At 39.2% G+C, this 16,889-nt stretch overlaps 1 protein-coding gene across 3 annotated transcripts in view; it reads right to left on the bottom strand.

Annotated features, from left to right (window-relative positions):
• SMARCAL1 (SWI/SNF related, matrix associated, actin dependent regulator of chromatin, subfamily a like 1) overlaps positions 1–16,889 on the bottom strand; it is a 440,164-nt gene that overhangs the window by 40,843 nt on the left and 382,432 nt on the right. For all 3 annotated transcript variants that reach the window (XM_053698110.1, XM_053698109.1, XM_053698111.1), the window contains exons 15-16: positions 5,296–5,396; positions 4,080–4,176 (exon numbers count right to left, since the gene is read on the bottom strand). In XM_053698110.1, the coding sequence (XP_053554085.1) occupies positions 4,080–4,176; positions 5,296–5,396 (198 nt within the window). The remainder of the gene's footprint in view (positions 1–4,079; positions 4,177–5,295; positions 5,397–16,889) is intronic.

The following is a 16,889-nucleotide window of genomic DNA, read 5'->3' as shown; positions in this document are numbered from 1 at the left end:
ATAGTTATTTTGTCGGATGCTCCACCACCCTGATTGACAAACTAATAAATGACGCGCATCCTGAAACTACAAATGTGGATCAGGCCCCACTAAATCAGCAAAGACCCAATATACAGAAGTTCAATTTTAGACCTGTACCCATCAATGTAATTAAGAAACACCTTAATAATCTAAAAATGAAAAACCAGTCTGGACCTGATCAAATCCCAGCAATGCTGTTGAAGATCAGTGCGCCGGCAATTGCTAAACCCATCACAACCCTAATTAACGAATCCTTGGTGTCTGGATACATACCCAAACTTTGGAAAACTGCAAGATTAGTGCCTATCCATAAAAGTGGGGAGTTAACCTTGGTTTCTAATTATCGTCCCATATCTTTGCTCCCAGTATTGTCAAAAATTTTAGAAAAATGCGTCCATACGCAACTTTGTGAGTATTACCAACAATCTAACTATCTGACCCCTGATCAATCAGGTTTTCGCCCGAATCACTCCACTACAACTGCCCTCCTAAAAGTTTGCAACGACATCCAAACTGGCATGGAACAAGGAGACCTAACTGGAGCTATTTTCCTTGACTTTGCAAAGGCCTTTGACACAGTAGACCACGATATACTACTGCTCAAACTAAAAAACTCAGGTATTGGTGATCGTCCGCTAACCTGGTTTCGATCATATGTATCGGATCAATCACAATATGTCTCCATTTCTGACAGTGACTCCCTCCCTCTCCCGGTCACGTGTGGTGTTCCCCAAGGATCCATTCTCGGCCCCCTGCTATTCACATTATTTATAAATGATCTGCCTAATGTCTGCAAATCCTCAACTGTACACATGTACGCAGACGACACGGTAATCTATGTAAACAATTCCGATCTGCCGCAGCTTGAAGCAGTGCTCCAAGACCAATTCACAGAGGTAGAAAAGTGGATATCAAAAAACAAACTCTTCCTAAACACTGACAAAACTGTCACAATGATCTTTGGAACAGGGCCTAAATTACACAAATTACAAAATTCCCATCTACGCATCAAAACAAAATCCAATTGCACACTGACTGCAGTCCACTCTTTCAAATACTTGGGTATGTTGTTAGACCCCAATCTATCTTTTGGCCTCAACATAGAAAAACTTGCCTCTAAACTTTATCAAAAACTAGGTGCCCTGTACAGAAACAAATCTTGCCTCAGCCCTACAGTAAAGGAAAAGATTGTACAGCAAATGCTGATGCCTATCATGGATTACGGGGACGTAGTATATGCACCTGCACCGCAAACTCACCTTAATAAACTAAATACGTTATATAACTCGTTCTGCCGCTTTGTGCTACAATGTAACTACAGGACCCACCATTGTGACATGCTAAAAGAACTAAACTGGCTGTCGCTGGAATCCAGACGCTCCCTCCATCTTTCTTGCCTTGTGTTTAAGAGCATTTCTGGGAAGCTCCCACCCTACCTGAGCAGAATGCTCTCCCCGGCTATTCCCACCTCCTATAACCTCCGATCCAATACCAGCACATTATTTAGCTTGCCTCAATACAAAAAGAAAGCAGCTCGATCCTCCTTTTCCTACAGAGCACCACAATTATGGAACAACCTCCCGCACACTTTCAAACCTTCCCCAAGCCTAATATCCTTTAAGAGATCCCTCTCTACATATCTCAAAACAGAATGCATCTGTCATGGTTGATTAAATACCTGTTCTATGTTAATTTTTTTTTATTTTTTTTATTTCATATATTGTGTATTATTATTGTTTTTTGTATTTTATTGTACCCTATGTTATCAATGCAATGCCTTGTGGACCCAGGACATACTTGAAAACGAGAGAAATCTCAATGTATCCTTCCTGGTAAAATATTTTATAAATAAAATAAATAAATATGCAGTGAACAAGTGAGCATGCTCACGAAACATGTCTGAGTGACTATCTGACACACCTGTGTTGTGTTTTTACCTGTGAGCCTGCTGGGCCTGTGTGCCCTGTTATATGCTTTTAACGATGTGCCGCAATAAACTAACAGTTACTTTTACTCTGGAGTGATTGTCTCTGTGGTGCGCCTCTCTACTGGATCAAAAAATAAGTTATACACAGAAAGGTTTCCTAACTGTAAAAATAAAAAATATGCTTACCTGATGATTTAATTACCTTCTTGGCAGTAAGAGTCCACGAGGAAATTCATAACCTATGGGAAATACTATTCCTGGCCACCAGGAGGAGACAAAGAAACCCCAAACAAGACTATAATTATTCTTCCCACTTCCCTTACCCTCCAGTAGTTGAGCCGAGGATAACAAAAAGTGAAGAGAGATACAAGAGATACAGAGTTGCAAAAAACGACTGCCGCCACTACACATGTAGCATTCGGGTGGGATTGTGGACTCTCACTGCCAAGAAGGAAATTCAATTATCAGGTAAGCATAATTTTTATTTTCCTTCTTTTGGCAGTAAGAGTCCACAAGAACATTCATAACCTATGGAAAACCAATACCCAAACTGTGGAGTTCACAAATGTTCGGGAAGGAAAAGTAGGGGAGTAGTCCTAAGTACTAGACACCACCGCCACTTGTAGAACCCTTCTCCTAAAAGATGCCTCAGCTGAGGCAAAAACATCAAATTTGTAGAACTTCGTGAAAAAGGGTAATGAAGAAAACATTGCAGCTTTGCAGATCTGCTCAACTGAAGCCTCGTTCTTGAAGGCCCAAGTAGTAGACACCGCATAGGTAGAATGTGCCGTGATTCTCGAAGGGGGCTCCTGACCCGCTTCCCTGTAGGCCGTACTGATCATACTTCTCAGCCAAAAGGAAACAGTAACAGCTGTCCCATGATACAAGGCAAAGAACTACTGGGGGTAGGGGAAGTGGGAGGGATATTTATAGTCTTGTTCGGGGTGTCTTTGCCTCCTCCTGGTGGACAGGAATAGTATTTCCCATAGGTTATGAATGTTCTTGTGGACTCTTAACTGCCAATAGAAGAAAATAATATTGTCCCCCAACACACAATTATTAATATTTGTGTGAAAATTGTGCTAATGTGAAAGTGACGAGTCTGTAAAAATTATAAATGTCCCCTGGCTATGATGAACAATAAAGTTGTACCTGCTAATGGCTTGTGGGCTATGTGAGTGCATAACATATCCTCACTTACCTTGAGATGCACCCAACTCTACTGTGCTTCTAGCTGTAAAAAAGACTGCTTCCAGTAGAGTGCCCTTCCGGTGCTGTGCTAGCAACAGGAGGAGACTAAGTAACCAGTCCCTGCAACACCTGTGATAGGCTAGCGATAAACTCCTGAAGGAGAATTACATTCATTGCTTAAGAACTCTCTTACTATCCTCTATGTAAATCCAGGAATCCTGAGAGGTAGAAAAGCTTTCACCTAGGTTTGAGATTTCTTTTTTGTTTACAAAGAAACTGGAGCACCTAATTTGTTTACCTTCCACCTGTGGAGGTAAAGATAGACTATGATATCAGAGAGGTGAGAGGGATTAAAAACTTGTTGGATGTTGAGTATCTTTGCCTCCTCCTTGTGGCCAGGAGTTGAATTCCCAGGACTAATGGCTTGTGAACTCTCACCACCTTATGAAACTAACAACTTCAATCTGAGGTTCCAGGAATAATCTTACAGAAGGGCTCAAATAAATAGGTTATCAAAACTTCTAGGCTCAAAGGTAAGACTCCTGGAATAACTATAGATTTATGCCTATGTGTAATAGACTAAAATAATTGATGGATAAGCAAGTCAAATTGTCAAGGCACTTGTATTGAGACCCTAAAATAATGCATCATGTAGGAAATCCTCCAAATACTGAGCTCTGTGCAAGCAAATTACTGTATATGCACTCTAGTTTTATGTTACATTTTGATCAAAGCATAACATAAAACAATCTATAAAAGAATAGGTATTTTTAAGAAAGCATACCAGAATTTGCAATATCACACAGTCCTGTTGATACTTACAACTTTCAAACAATAAAAGAGTGTTATAGAAAAAGAAAATACATTTACCATTAATCATTTTCCTATATATACCACACTTATTCTCTAACCTCATACATTATTTAGTATTTAATGTTACCTTGTAGAAATAATCTGTTGATTCTGTAGTTTCTGAAAACTGTGTCTCTGATAATCCAGCCTGGCCCAGAATCTTTATCTTTTCCTGAATCATTGGCCTGTGAAAAATGAATGAAACAAGTTGAGTTCAAATATATTCAGGTGAAAGTAATGTACACTTTACAATATTAAGTACTGTTACATGTTTATTTAAAAGCAAATGACAGGTCTTAATGAAAATTAATTGCAGACTCATCAACAGCAAAATCTAAATGTTTAAATGAATGGTAAACTCAATGCCAATTGCAATGTATCAATATAAACTACATGTCATTGCAATTTAAAGCGCAATGTTTTTTTTTTTTTTTTTTATATAGAATTTATATTTTATTTACCGTTTGTCATTTGTCTCCTTTACGAGTTCAAACTCCACCCCCATGTAAGATTTCTGATTGAGCTCAGTGACGTGTGCAGCTGTCCCACCTCCCGTTTTCGTCACTGGCTCTGCGCATTCACGATATGGGCATTAAAGTGCGCATGCGCAAAATCGGCTTTGTCAATGAACAAGGTAAACATTGAATCACGAGATTCCTTGTTTACTTCGTTCACGGACAGCACACGAGAACGGATAGAATTTCTGTTCCTTCCCCTTATCAAAAACGAGCATTTGAAATTATTTTTGTAAGTATTAAACCATATACTTTATTAGTCTGTGGACGCGCATTGTGTAAGTAAATATTTCTGATTGATGACATGCGGTGAAGGAATTGATTTTGCGCATGTGCATATGGAAGCGCAACGCTATTGCCACCCATAATGACATAGCGGACAAAGCCTGTAGACACATATTGGACGTGTCAGAGACAATGATTTATTGCTGCGAGGGGGGCCAGCGGGGAATCACGGCGAACATAGCGGTAAATAATTTATTTTATTAAACTTTGACATAGGATAGTTTAAACGAAAATCAGATACTAAATTGAATTGATGACAAACTACTGTTTACTAGAGGATCTTATAATGGAGTTTACCATTCCTTTAAGGATTATCAATACTGAACTTCTAAACACAAGCTGCAATCTTATATTAGCTGCAAAATATATTATTGCACACATAAAAAATAAATCCTTTATGTCATTAGAACATAATCATCACTCCTATTTTCCTTAATTTACTTGATCTACATATAATCACTTTTCTAATAAGATACAATTATCAATATCAAATTTATTTCCTACCACAAGAAGTCATCGGCTGTGCCTTTTGCAACAAGGTAATGAATATTCACACAACTTGTTTGTCCAATTCTGTGGACTCGATCTTCTGCTTGAATTAGAACCTTGAAAATAAAACAGATTTAGAAATACACATTTTAGAATATTGAAAAGTTTTTTTACACTTTGTTTAACAAGGGAAAAGATAAAACCAACTAACTTTTCACCTATTGCTAGTCCCTTTTCTTTTACTTTACCAGATCCTAAAACTGTATGGTGCTGTTATTTTCATTGTGTTATTTGTGGGGGGCTATAAAAATGAAGAACTTTGGGAGTCACAATCAATTAGCCCAGGGTCAATCCATCTCAATTGGTCCAATAATTGTCAAGTTGGTTGCTTGACCATTTTTAATTTTCCTATTTTTTATTTATTTATTTTTTTAACGATTATCTCTTAGTATTGGTATTGCAAAACCACCAGTTTTAGTTTATTTTACATGGTTTAACTACGGCAGCCACCTTTGTATCATTGTGCACGACAAACTTTGATTATACAGATGTTTGCGGAAACCTCAATATCTCAGCTCAAGATGATCCTAGCTCCTTGGAACAAAAACGGACATGTAGAGAACATTACAAGGTATATGTAAATATGTAAACATTTTGCACATTCTTGTTCCTTAGACTTCAAACTTAAGTGCTAATATAATGATCAAGATCACTGAAAGTTCCACTTTTAGGGTCAATTTATAAAGGGAAGGGTTCAAGTCTCACTCCTACATTTTTTAGGGCTTACCTGGGTAAGTATAGTGTGCATGCAGAACATTTCATGTTTGAGACTTCTCTTATTGGGCGAGAAAGTGCATTTTTTTTTAACATTTCCCCTCACTTTCAGGTTGATTATCTTTTGTGGGGGACCAGATAGGATTTTCACAGATATAAGTCCTCTATGGTAGCATTGTGCTGCAAAAAATTGAGATTCCACTGGTAACAGAGCTAGGGCTAGTAGAAATCTGGGGAAAAGTCTACTTTATTCATATATTTTGAGAACTGAACAGATGAAACAAAAACATAGCAAATAATAAGTATTAATGTTTATTATTGACACACCACAAGTTCAAGCTACATGTTTGATTAAAAGCGGTGAGATTTCCTCACTCAGTCTTTCGGAAATGTTGTAGGAGGATTCGGATTCGGCAGCAGTAGACAACTCGGCAGGTATAATTAGTTGTGGTAGGTGGCGCAAACCAAGTTGCTATTCCCAATGTGTCTTACTGTAAATATGTGTGATAATATGTGGGCTCAATATATGTTAATGTTTTGATGAGTACTATTTTATATTCTCTTATGGAAAAAATTGGATGTCGAAACTTTTTTTTTTTAAATATATATTATACTTTATTTGATTTCGGTAAATTTATCCAATAATAGTGATGCTAAAAGTACAATTAAACAAATATTATTACAAATTCCTTCAAAGTTTAAAAAATGACACCGGTGTCTCTATGTATCTATGTATAAAATGTACGTAATATATAAAAATATATGAATATATAAAAATTAAATTAAAATAATATTGTTGAAATCTTGCAATTTATACAGTTATAGGTTTATCACAAGTTGTAATTTCTAACAAAATGTTTGTAAATACAATTTAATAGTGGATAAGACAATAGTTGCTGTATAGTTCATATAGGATACTTTGTTTCAAGTTCAGCTGTGCAATTGAGATCTTATCTTAAGTAACTATATATCAAATGTAGAGGTATGTTGGTGCGATTTTTATCACACTGTGATACAAGTATACAATTTAGTACCTTGAAGTGTATCTTTTTGATATCACTTTTGTGAGATGATTGCGGTTAAATAAACGCCGCTATGCCAATAATTTGCTGGTGGCAGTTCTATATGGGCTGCTGGCGGTTAAATAAATGCCGCTTTGGTTTTCTCTTGTTAGGTGGGCTTATCTGTTTGCTTTCTAATTTTGATGATACAACACAGCATCAAAATTAGAAAGCAAACAGATAAGCCCACCTAACAAGAGAAAACCAAAGCGGCATTTATTTAACCGCCAGCAGCCCATATAGAACTGCCACCAGCAAATTATTGGCATAGCAGCGTTTATTTAACCGCAATCATCTCACAAAAGTGATATCAAACAGATACACTTCAAGGTACTAAATTGTATACTTGTATCACAGTGTGAATAAAATCGCACCAACATACCTCTACATTTGATATATAGTTACCTAAGATAAGATCTCAATTGCACAGCTGAACTTGAAACAAAGTATCCTATATGAACTATACAGCAACTATTGTCTTATCCACTATTAAATTGTATTTACAAACATTTTGTTAGAAATTACAACTTGTGATAAACCTATAACTGTATAAATTGCAAGATTTCAACGATATTATTTTAATTTAATTTTTATATATTCATATATTTTTATATATTACGTACATTTTATACATAGATACATAGAGACACCAGTGTCATTTTTTAAACTTTGAAGGAATTTGTAATAATATTTGTTTAATTGTACTTTTAGCATCACTATTATTGGGTAAATTTACCAGAATCAAATAAAGTATAATATATATATTTATTTAAAAAAAAAAAAAAAAAAAGTTTCGACATCCAATTTTTTCCATAAGAGAATATAAAATAGTACTCATCAAAACATTAACATATATTGAGCCCACATATTATCACACATATTTACAGTAAGACACATTGGGAATAGCAACTTGGTTTGCGCCACCTACCACAACTAATTATAACTCTTTAAACTTTGGGATAAAGTTTACTTCAGGTGTGCTAGATTCCCCACCAGCTAGACAGTCTAACCCTACCAAACATTTATAGACAACTCGGCAGGTGCCAGTTTTCTGAAAACATTGTTCATGAGAATCCACACTTTGTCCTTAGTGGATATCTTTGTACAGGTGGTTGGAAAAAATTACAAAAACATCACAGTTTTTCTTGCTAATGAACTCAATATCAAGCCTAACCACCACTGGTCATCATAGACACAAGTCAGGATCAGGGCACATATTTCATCACTGCATTTTCTTCAAACTCTTTAAATGCAGATATAAAGAAGCAACTCATAGTACTCTAATACTGCCTGAAAACAGTGACATTTTCTTATACCAATATTCTCTCTTATTGCAAACAAGAAAGGAGTCATACTGGATCATAGAATCTTGTGTAACAGGGGTTTATTGGACAATGCCAAAAGTCACAGACAGTAACGCCTGATGCGCTTCATCAGAGGCTACATCAGGGCTGGATTTTGCACAGTAGGCATGTTAGTGTATTTTTTAAAAAAACCCATAATTTATGCTTACCTGATAAATTTATTTCTCTTGTAGTGTATCCAGTCCACGGATCATCCATTACTTGTGGGATATTCTCCTTCCCAACAGGAAGTTGCAAGAGGATCACCCACAGCAGAGCTGCTATATAGCTCCTCCCCTCACTGCCATATCCAGTCATTCGACCGAAACAAGCCGAGAAAGGAGAAACCATAGGGTGCAGTGGTGACTGTAGTTTAATTAAAATTTAGACATGCCTGAAAAGGACAGGGCGGGCCGTGGACTGGATACACTACAAGAGAAATAAATTTATTAGGTAAGCATAAATTATGTTTTCTCTTGTTAAGTGTATCCAGTCCACGGATCATCCATTACTTGTGGGATACCAATACCAAAGCTAAAGTACACGGATGATGGGAGGGACAAGGCAGGAACTTAAACGGAAGGAACCACTGCCTGTAGAACCTTTCTCCCAAAAACAGCCTCCGAAGAAGCAAAAGTATCAAATTTGTAAAATTTGGAAAAAGTATGAAGGGAAGACCAAGTTGCAGCCTTGCAAATCTGTTCAACAGAGGCCTCATTTTTAAAGGCCCAGGTGGAAGCCACAGCTCTAGTAGAATGAGCTGTAATCCTTTCAGGAGGCTGCTGTCCAGCAGTCTCATAGGCTAAACGGATTATACTCCGAAGCCAAAAAGAAAGAGAGGTTGCCGAGGCCTTCTGACCTCTCCTCTGTCCAGAGTAAACAACAAACAGGTTAGATGTTTGGCGAAAATCTTTAGTAGCCTGTAAGTAAAACTTCAAGGCACGGACTACGTCTAGATTATGCAAAAGACGTTCCTTCTTTGAAGAAGGATTAGGACATAATGATGGAACAACAATCTCTTGATTGATATTCTTGTTAGAAACCACACCTTAGGTAAAAACCCAGGTTTTGTACGCAGAACAACTTTATCTGAATGAAAGATCAGATAAGGAGAATCACAATGTAAGGCAGATAACTCTGAGACTCTTCTAGCCGAGGAAATAGCCATCAGAAAAAGAACTTTAAGAACCAAGTTTAAGCTCCATGGAGGAGCAACAGGTTTAAACACAGGCTTAATTCTAACTAAAGCCTGACAAAATGCCTGAACGTCTGGAACTTCTGCCAGACGCTTGTGTAAAAGAATAGACAGAGCAGAAATCTGTCCCTTTAAAGAACTAGCTGATAATCCTTTGTCCAAACCCTCTTGGAGGAAGGACAATATCCTAGGAATCCTAACCCTACTCCATGAGTAATTCTTGGATTCACACCAATGAAGATATTTACGCCATATCTTGTGGTAAATTTTCCTGGTGACAGGCTTTCGTGCCTGTATTAAGGTATCAATTACTGACTCGGAGAAGCCACGCTTTGATAGGATCAAGCGTTCAATCTCCATGCAGTCAGTCTCAGAGAAAGTAGATTCGGATGATTGAAAGGACCTTGTATTAGAAGGTCTTGTTTCAGAGGCAGAGTCCATGGTGGAAAGGATGACATGTCCACTAGGTCTGCATACCAGGTCCTGCGTGGCCACGCAGGCACTATCAATATCACTGATGCTCTTTCCTGTTTGATTTTGGCAATCAGACGAGGGAGCAGAGGAAACGGTGGAAACACATAAGCCAGGTTGAAGAACCAAGGCGCTGCTAGAGCATCTATCAGTGCCGCTTCTGGGTCCCTGGACCTGGATCCGTAACAAGGAAGCTTGGCATTCTGGCGAGACGCCATGAGATCCAATTCTGGTTTGCCCCAATGGAGAACCAATTGAACAAACACCTCCGGATGGAGTTCCCATTCCCCCAGATGAAAAGTCTGACGACTTAGAAAATCCGCCTCCCAGTTCTCTACACCTGGGATATGGATCGCTGACAGGTGGCAAGAGTGTGTCTCTGCCCAGCGAATTATCTTGGAGACTTCTGACATCGCTAGGGAACTCCTGGTTCCCCCTTGATGGTTGATGTAAGCCACAGTCGTGATGTTGTCCGACTGAAATCTGATGAACCTCAGTGTTGCTAGCTGAGGCCAAGCCAGAAGAGCATTGAATATTGCTCTTAACTCCAGAATATTTATTGGGAGGAGTTTCTCCTCCTGAGTCCATGAACCCTGAGCCTTCAGGGAGTTCCAGACTGCACCCCAACCTAGAAGGCTGGCATCTGTTGTTACAATTGTCCAATCTGGTCTGCGAAAGGTCATACCCTTGGACAGATGGGCCCGAGATAACCACCAGAGAAGAGAATCTCTGGTTTCCTGATCCAGATTTAGTAGAGGGGACAAATCTGTGTAATCCCCATTCCATTGACTGAGCATGCATAATTGCAGCGGCCTGAGATGCAGGCGCGCGAATGGCACTATGTCCATCGCCGCTACCATTAAGCCGATTACTTCCATGCACTGAGCCACCGTGGGGCGCGGAATGGAGTGAAGAACACGGCAAGTATTTAGAAGTTTTGATAACCTGGACTCCGTCAGGTAAATTTTCATTTCTACAGAATCTATTAGAGTCCCTAGGAAGGAAACCCTCGTGAGAGGAGATAGAGAACTCTTTTCTTTGTTCACTTTCCACCCATGCGACCTCAGGAATGCCAGAACTATCTCTGTATTAGATTTGGCAATTTGAAAGCTTGACGCCTGTATCAGGATATCGTCCAGGTAAGGAGCCACCGCTATGCCTCGCGGTCTTAGGACCGCCAGAAGTGAGCCCAGAACCTTTGTAAAAATTCTTGGGGCTGTAGCCAACCCGAATGGAAGAGCTACAAATTGGTAATGCCTGTCTAGAAAGGCAAACCTCAGGAACTGATGATGATTCTTGTGAATCGGAATGTGAAGGTAGGCATCCTTTAAGTCCACTGTGGTCATGTACTGACCCTCTTCGATCATGGGTAAAATGGTTCGAATAGTTTCCATCTTGAATGACGGAACTCTGAGGAATTTGTTTAGGATCTTTAAATCCAAAATTGGTCTGAAGGTTCCCTCTTTTTTGGGAACCACAAACAGATTTGAATAAAACCCCTGTCCTTGTTCCGTCCGCGGAACTGGATGGATCACTCCCATTACAAGGAGATCTTGTACGCAGCTTAGGAATGCCTCTTTCTTTATCTGGTTTGCAGATAATCTTGAAAGGTGAAATCTCCCTTGTGGAGGAGAAGCTTTGAAGTCCAGAAGATATCCCTGAGATATGATCTCCAATGCCCAGGGATCCTGAACATCTCTTGTCCACGCCTGGGCGAAGAGAGAGAGTCTGCCCCCTACTAGATCCGTTGTCGGATAGGGGGCCGCTCCTTCATGCTGTCTTAGAGGCAGCAGCAGGCTTTCTGGCCTGCTTGCCCTTGTTCCAGGACTGGTTAGGTTTCCAGGCCTGCTTGGATTGAGCAAAAGTTCCCTCTTGTTTTGAAGCAGAGGAAGTTGATGCTGCACCTGCCTTGAAATTTCGAAAGGCACGAAAATTAGACTGTTTGGCCTTTGATTTGGCCCTGTGCTGAGGAAGGGTATGACCCTTACCTCCAGTAATGTCAGCAATAATTTCTTTCAAACCAGGCCCGAATAAGGTCTGCCCCTTGACAGGAATGTTGAGTAATTTAGACTTTGAAGTCACATCAGCTGACCAGGATTTGAGCCATAGCGCCCTACGCACCTGGATGGCGAATCCGGAATTCTTAGCCGTTAGTTTAGTCAAATGAACAATGGCATCAGAAACAAATGAGTTAGCTAGCTTAAGAGTTCTAAGCTTGTCAACAATTTCAGTCAATGGAGCTGTATGGATGGCCTCTTCCAGGGCCTCAAACCAGAATGCCACCGCAGCAGTGACAGGCGCAATGCATGCAAGGGGCTGTAAAATAAAACCTTGTTGAATAAACATTTTCTTAAGGTAACCCTCTAATTTTTTATCCATTGGATCTGAAAAAGCACAACTGTCCTCAACCGGGATAGTGGTACGCTTTGCTAAAGTAGAAACTGCTCCCTCCACCTTAGGGACAGTCTGCCATAAGTCCCGTGTAGTGGCATCTATTGGAAACATTTTTCTAAATATAGGAGGTGGGGAAAAGGGCACACCGGGCCTATCCCACTCCTTACTAATAATTTCTGTAAGCCTTTTAGGTATTGGAAAAACATCAGTACTGAGCCGAGGAGCGTGTGACTAGCAAAATAGCAAGCAAATAGTAAGAGCCGTCCCTCCCACGGTCCCACCCCCTGACTCCAGTCACTATTTTCTCGACTCCAGTTAGTGCCGTGGTCGGTTTGGGGCCACGCCCACGTCGCATGATGCCGGCTGCCTGCCCTCAGAGACGAGTAGCAGGAAAGTGAAGTGAGCTGAGTGCTCACTGCAGTCGGAGCTTGTTGCCTGCCTTGAGTGCCCTGCCCTCACCTGTCTGACACACTGACAGTCTGCTGTTCAGTGAATAGTGTCGATTGACCAAGAAAATTGGTGCTGTCTGAGTCTGACTCTCTAACTTACAGTTAGTATTTCTGTGCCTGTGCCGTAGACTGTCTGTGACGCAGCAAAAAAAACATACATCTTTCTCTGGCTTCCAGAGGGTATTAGGTAAATAAAAAAAATAGGGTCTCTGGATTGAAAGACTTGAACAAACATAATCATCCATCTCAGTGCAGTCCTTTCATGTTTTATACTTATATTAATTTGACACTGTTTTCACCATTATGTCTCTAGGTTAATTTCTCTCCCAAACCACAAAAATGTTTTTTTGTCCTCTCAGTGAGTGTGGGTACAAAATGTAACCCCAAGAGGCTGAATAAGTCCTGTCCAGTGAGCCTCTATCAATAAATAATAAAACAAATTTACCAGAGATATCTTTAATACATACATTTAAAAAGGTGTGTGTATGTAATGTTCCATCCATTTTTTATAAAGGTTTTCAATTGTTTGGCCATTTGAGTTAAAGGGACAGTATACACCAAAAAAATAAGGGCTATTTTAATAAAGCTTGTTATGTAGATAAAGTTTGCAATTAATATGTATTAGCTATTTTGCTGCTAAATGTGGTAAAAATTAGAAAAAAAACTTGCTGTATTGTCAGTACATATGGAGACGTACATCACACTGACTTGTTACAGGGCTAAAGCTTTCCCACGCTCCTTAACGAGTGTGCTTAAAGCAGGAAGTCACTGCCTGCTTTCTCTGCTTCACAAAAATGAAGTGGAATCTCAGCAAGGTTTTTCTAATTTTTACCACATTTAGAAGCAAAATAGCTAATACATATTAATTGCAAACTTTAGCTACATAACAAGCTTTATTAAAACAGTCCTTATTTTTTTTTGGTGTATACTGTCCCTTTAAGTTAAAGGGACATAAACCCAAAATGATTCTTTCATGATTCAGATATAGAATACAATTTAAAACAACTTTCCGATTTACTTCTATTATCTAATTAGCCTCATTCTCTTGATATCATTTGTTGAAAAGCATATCTAGATAGGCTAAGTAGCTTTAATTTTTTATATCTAATATTTATTTTTAGTTGTCTTAAATAATAATAATAAAAAATTCCTGGGATTGATAAGTTAATCAGATACTTAATTCTATCATGGTGGCAATTGTAAGAAATCTCCATAGGAACAAAGTTACACACTTTCTAAAGAATATTAACAGCTATACATATTGGAACATAAGTAGCAATATAATCAAAAACCTATGCATAAATAAAAAAAACAATTAATAAAATAACCTGAAATAAATGTATAACTTACATTGGTTCAATGTCATTATTCAGAAAGATGATTACATAAGCATTTGAAAATGTCTATTTTTTGTGTATTGGCCTGTGATGGTCACTATGAATTCGGATAGTTTGTTTGTCAAAAATATGACATAGAAAATAATGTTCTTTTAAAAAAAAAATGAGAAAAAATTCAAATACACAGGGTGAATGTGTGAAAGTAAATTCAAAAGAGACAATTCACATGAATCATATCTTAGGCATTTCCAAGTATTGTCAGTCTCTTATATTGGACCATTATTAAAGGCTACACAGATGCATATCTAGATTGTGACAATATTTGAGTGTCAAAATGCTTATTTGAGGATCAGATTAATAAAAGAAAAGAGATAGGAGGACTTCCGGGCAGCAGCCATCACTGGTTGCACTGAGCTTCAGCTCCTGAACCCTTCACCACCTTTCTTCTCATTTTGGGCTGAAAAAACGATATGGACATATCTAATCAGGTGGAGAGGTTTATCTGAGGACGCTCTGACCCAAGAGATAGGGTTTTGGATCGTAGTGTGGCTCCCCAGCCCTCAGTACCGGACTTTATTGCTTGAGGCCTTCCCCTATTTTTTTGAAGCTTCTCTTGTCCCCACAACTGCTGCACCTATTGTGTAGCCAATGCCCTAAGTGGCAAATTATTATGGAGCTATCAATAAATAAGTTGGAGAAAAAAACCTGTATACTTCTAGAGGAGCACTTAGCGAAACTGAACTTACTAATCAAGAGGTGCTTTGCTGAGAAATCATCTACTCTTACCAGTGGCAATGTTGACCTAACGGACGCAGCATGGGAGGCAGACTCTCTCGAGGGAGATGATGTGCACTTGGCGGATAAGTTCGAAGATAATGCCATAACTGTTTCCTGTCCTCAGCTGAGAGTTGCACATGCTGATGGCCAATTTCTACCTACGATGCAGAATATGTACTGCAAGGCTACCGATGGAGGTCTGGTGGATGCAACTACGAGTGGGAACTGTGGACGCGCTGAGGACAGGAAACCTCTAGGGCACCGCGAGAGTTGTATTGAAGGGGAGACCCCACATGCCCACAGCAAACAAGTGTTGCCTGGAGCTCATGTCGCTACTACAGGGGTTCTAGCATACGCTCCCGGAGATGCACCTCTGCAGCAGCGGGACCCTTATGGTCAGAGTCCTGCTCTTGTTTGCCCTCCACGGCAACAGAGAGAGCCAGATCGCGGCTCACGTTTGGCAGTAATAGCCATTCTTGGAACAGCGGTCCCAATTGACATCTCAGATCGCAACCTCTGCATTCTAAGTCTCCTAGTTACCGGTAAACCACTCACATACAGACCCCGGAACATAGCTGGAAACTTGATAACAGCGCACAACCTTCAATGGGCAGGAGGCTCTTCTTGATGAGCGACCAGGAGCAGTCGAGACTGGTGCTGAACAGAATGGGGATAGGTTGAGACACTAATTTCTGCCAATTTGGGGAGCTAAGCCCTCTAAATATATATATATGTTCATATTTCTGTTACATATAGCTTGTCACTTTAATGCTCAAGATTAGACGCCTAAGGCAAATTGAATTGCTCCCTTCCTATCCTAGCCGCAAGCAATAGTTTGTATTGATTTCTCATTGGACACTATGCTAATGGTTATGGGTTACATTTAGCAATGTATAATTTTGGGCACATAGACCTTCTAACGGTTAGTTATTGAGTTGTGACTGATAGTTTATACCACGTTAAGAGACAGTCTTATGTTATCGAAAAAATGTGGTTAAGAATCAGTCTCCGTCTGCTATGTCTCCCTTTGCATGCCATTGAAAAATTGTTCTTCCCACGGTAAATAATCAGCCTATATATTCCCTGATTTTGAGCATGTATCTTCATGACCCCAGATGGCTGATAATGCTTCCCTGGATCTTATAATTCCCTACGCCCAGACTACAGGCACCTATTGTGGCTCACTGTCATTTAAGTGGAATATGCATCATCTCATTACAATAACTGTACCTTTTATGCTAGAATTAAGCTTTCTGTTAAAGTTAGACTCAGAAGTGATGTCACTATACAGTATATCATATTGTGAACTCCACAGTAGCTTCATATTGTTAAAACAGATGGTAAAACAATGAAGAATATGATGCAAGCGCTTTGTCCTCACATGAGATCCCCCCCTATTCATTTACATATGCCCAAAGTGACCTTATCTTCTCTGACTAGAAACGGTAATCGATAAATTTAACTCCCCCCCCATATTCCGAGCCCACATCAGGGTTCATTTTAGGTGAATTATTTTCACCCCAAACTCCCTCATTTTACCCATTCCTCCCTTTTGATACCCTTTCCTAAAAATATTGTATTTTATCAATGGCTTGACAATAACTTTAACCGGACCTGCATGTCCATTCCATCTGTTTGTGTTTATTTGGAGCAGGGGTCCTGCGTGTCCCCAATTGTTACTTATACTTTTAAAGCTAATAAAAATATTTAAAAAAAAAAGAAAAAAAAAAAAAAAGAGATAAATTATTGTCAGAAAGAGAAAAATAAATTATTATTAATGGATTATGTACATTTAATAATGTGAGGGA

Source organism: Bombina bombina, chromosome 1, assembly GCF_027579735.1.
Source record: "Bombina bombina isolate aBomBom1 chromosome 1, aBomBom1.pri, whole genome shotgun sequence".
Lineage (NCBI taxonomy): Eukaryota > Metazoa > Chordata > Amphibia > Anura > Bombinatoridae > Bombina > Bombina bombina.
The sequence above is the reverse complement of the archived record's forward strand: the minus strand, read 5'-3'. Positions and strand labels throughout refer to the sequence as shown.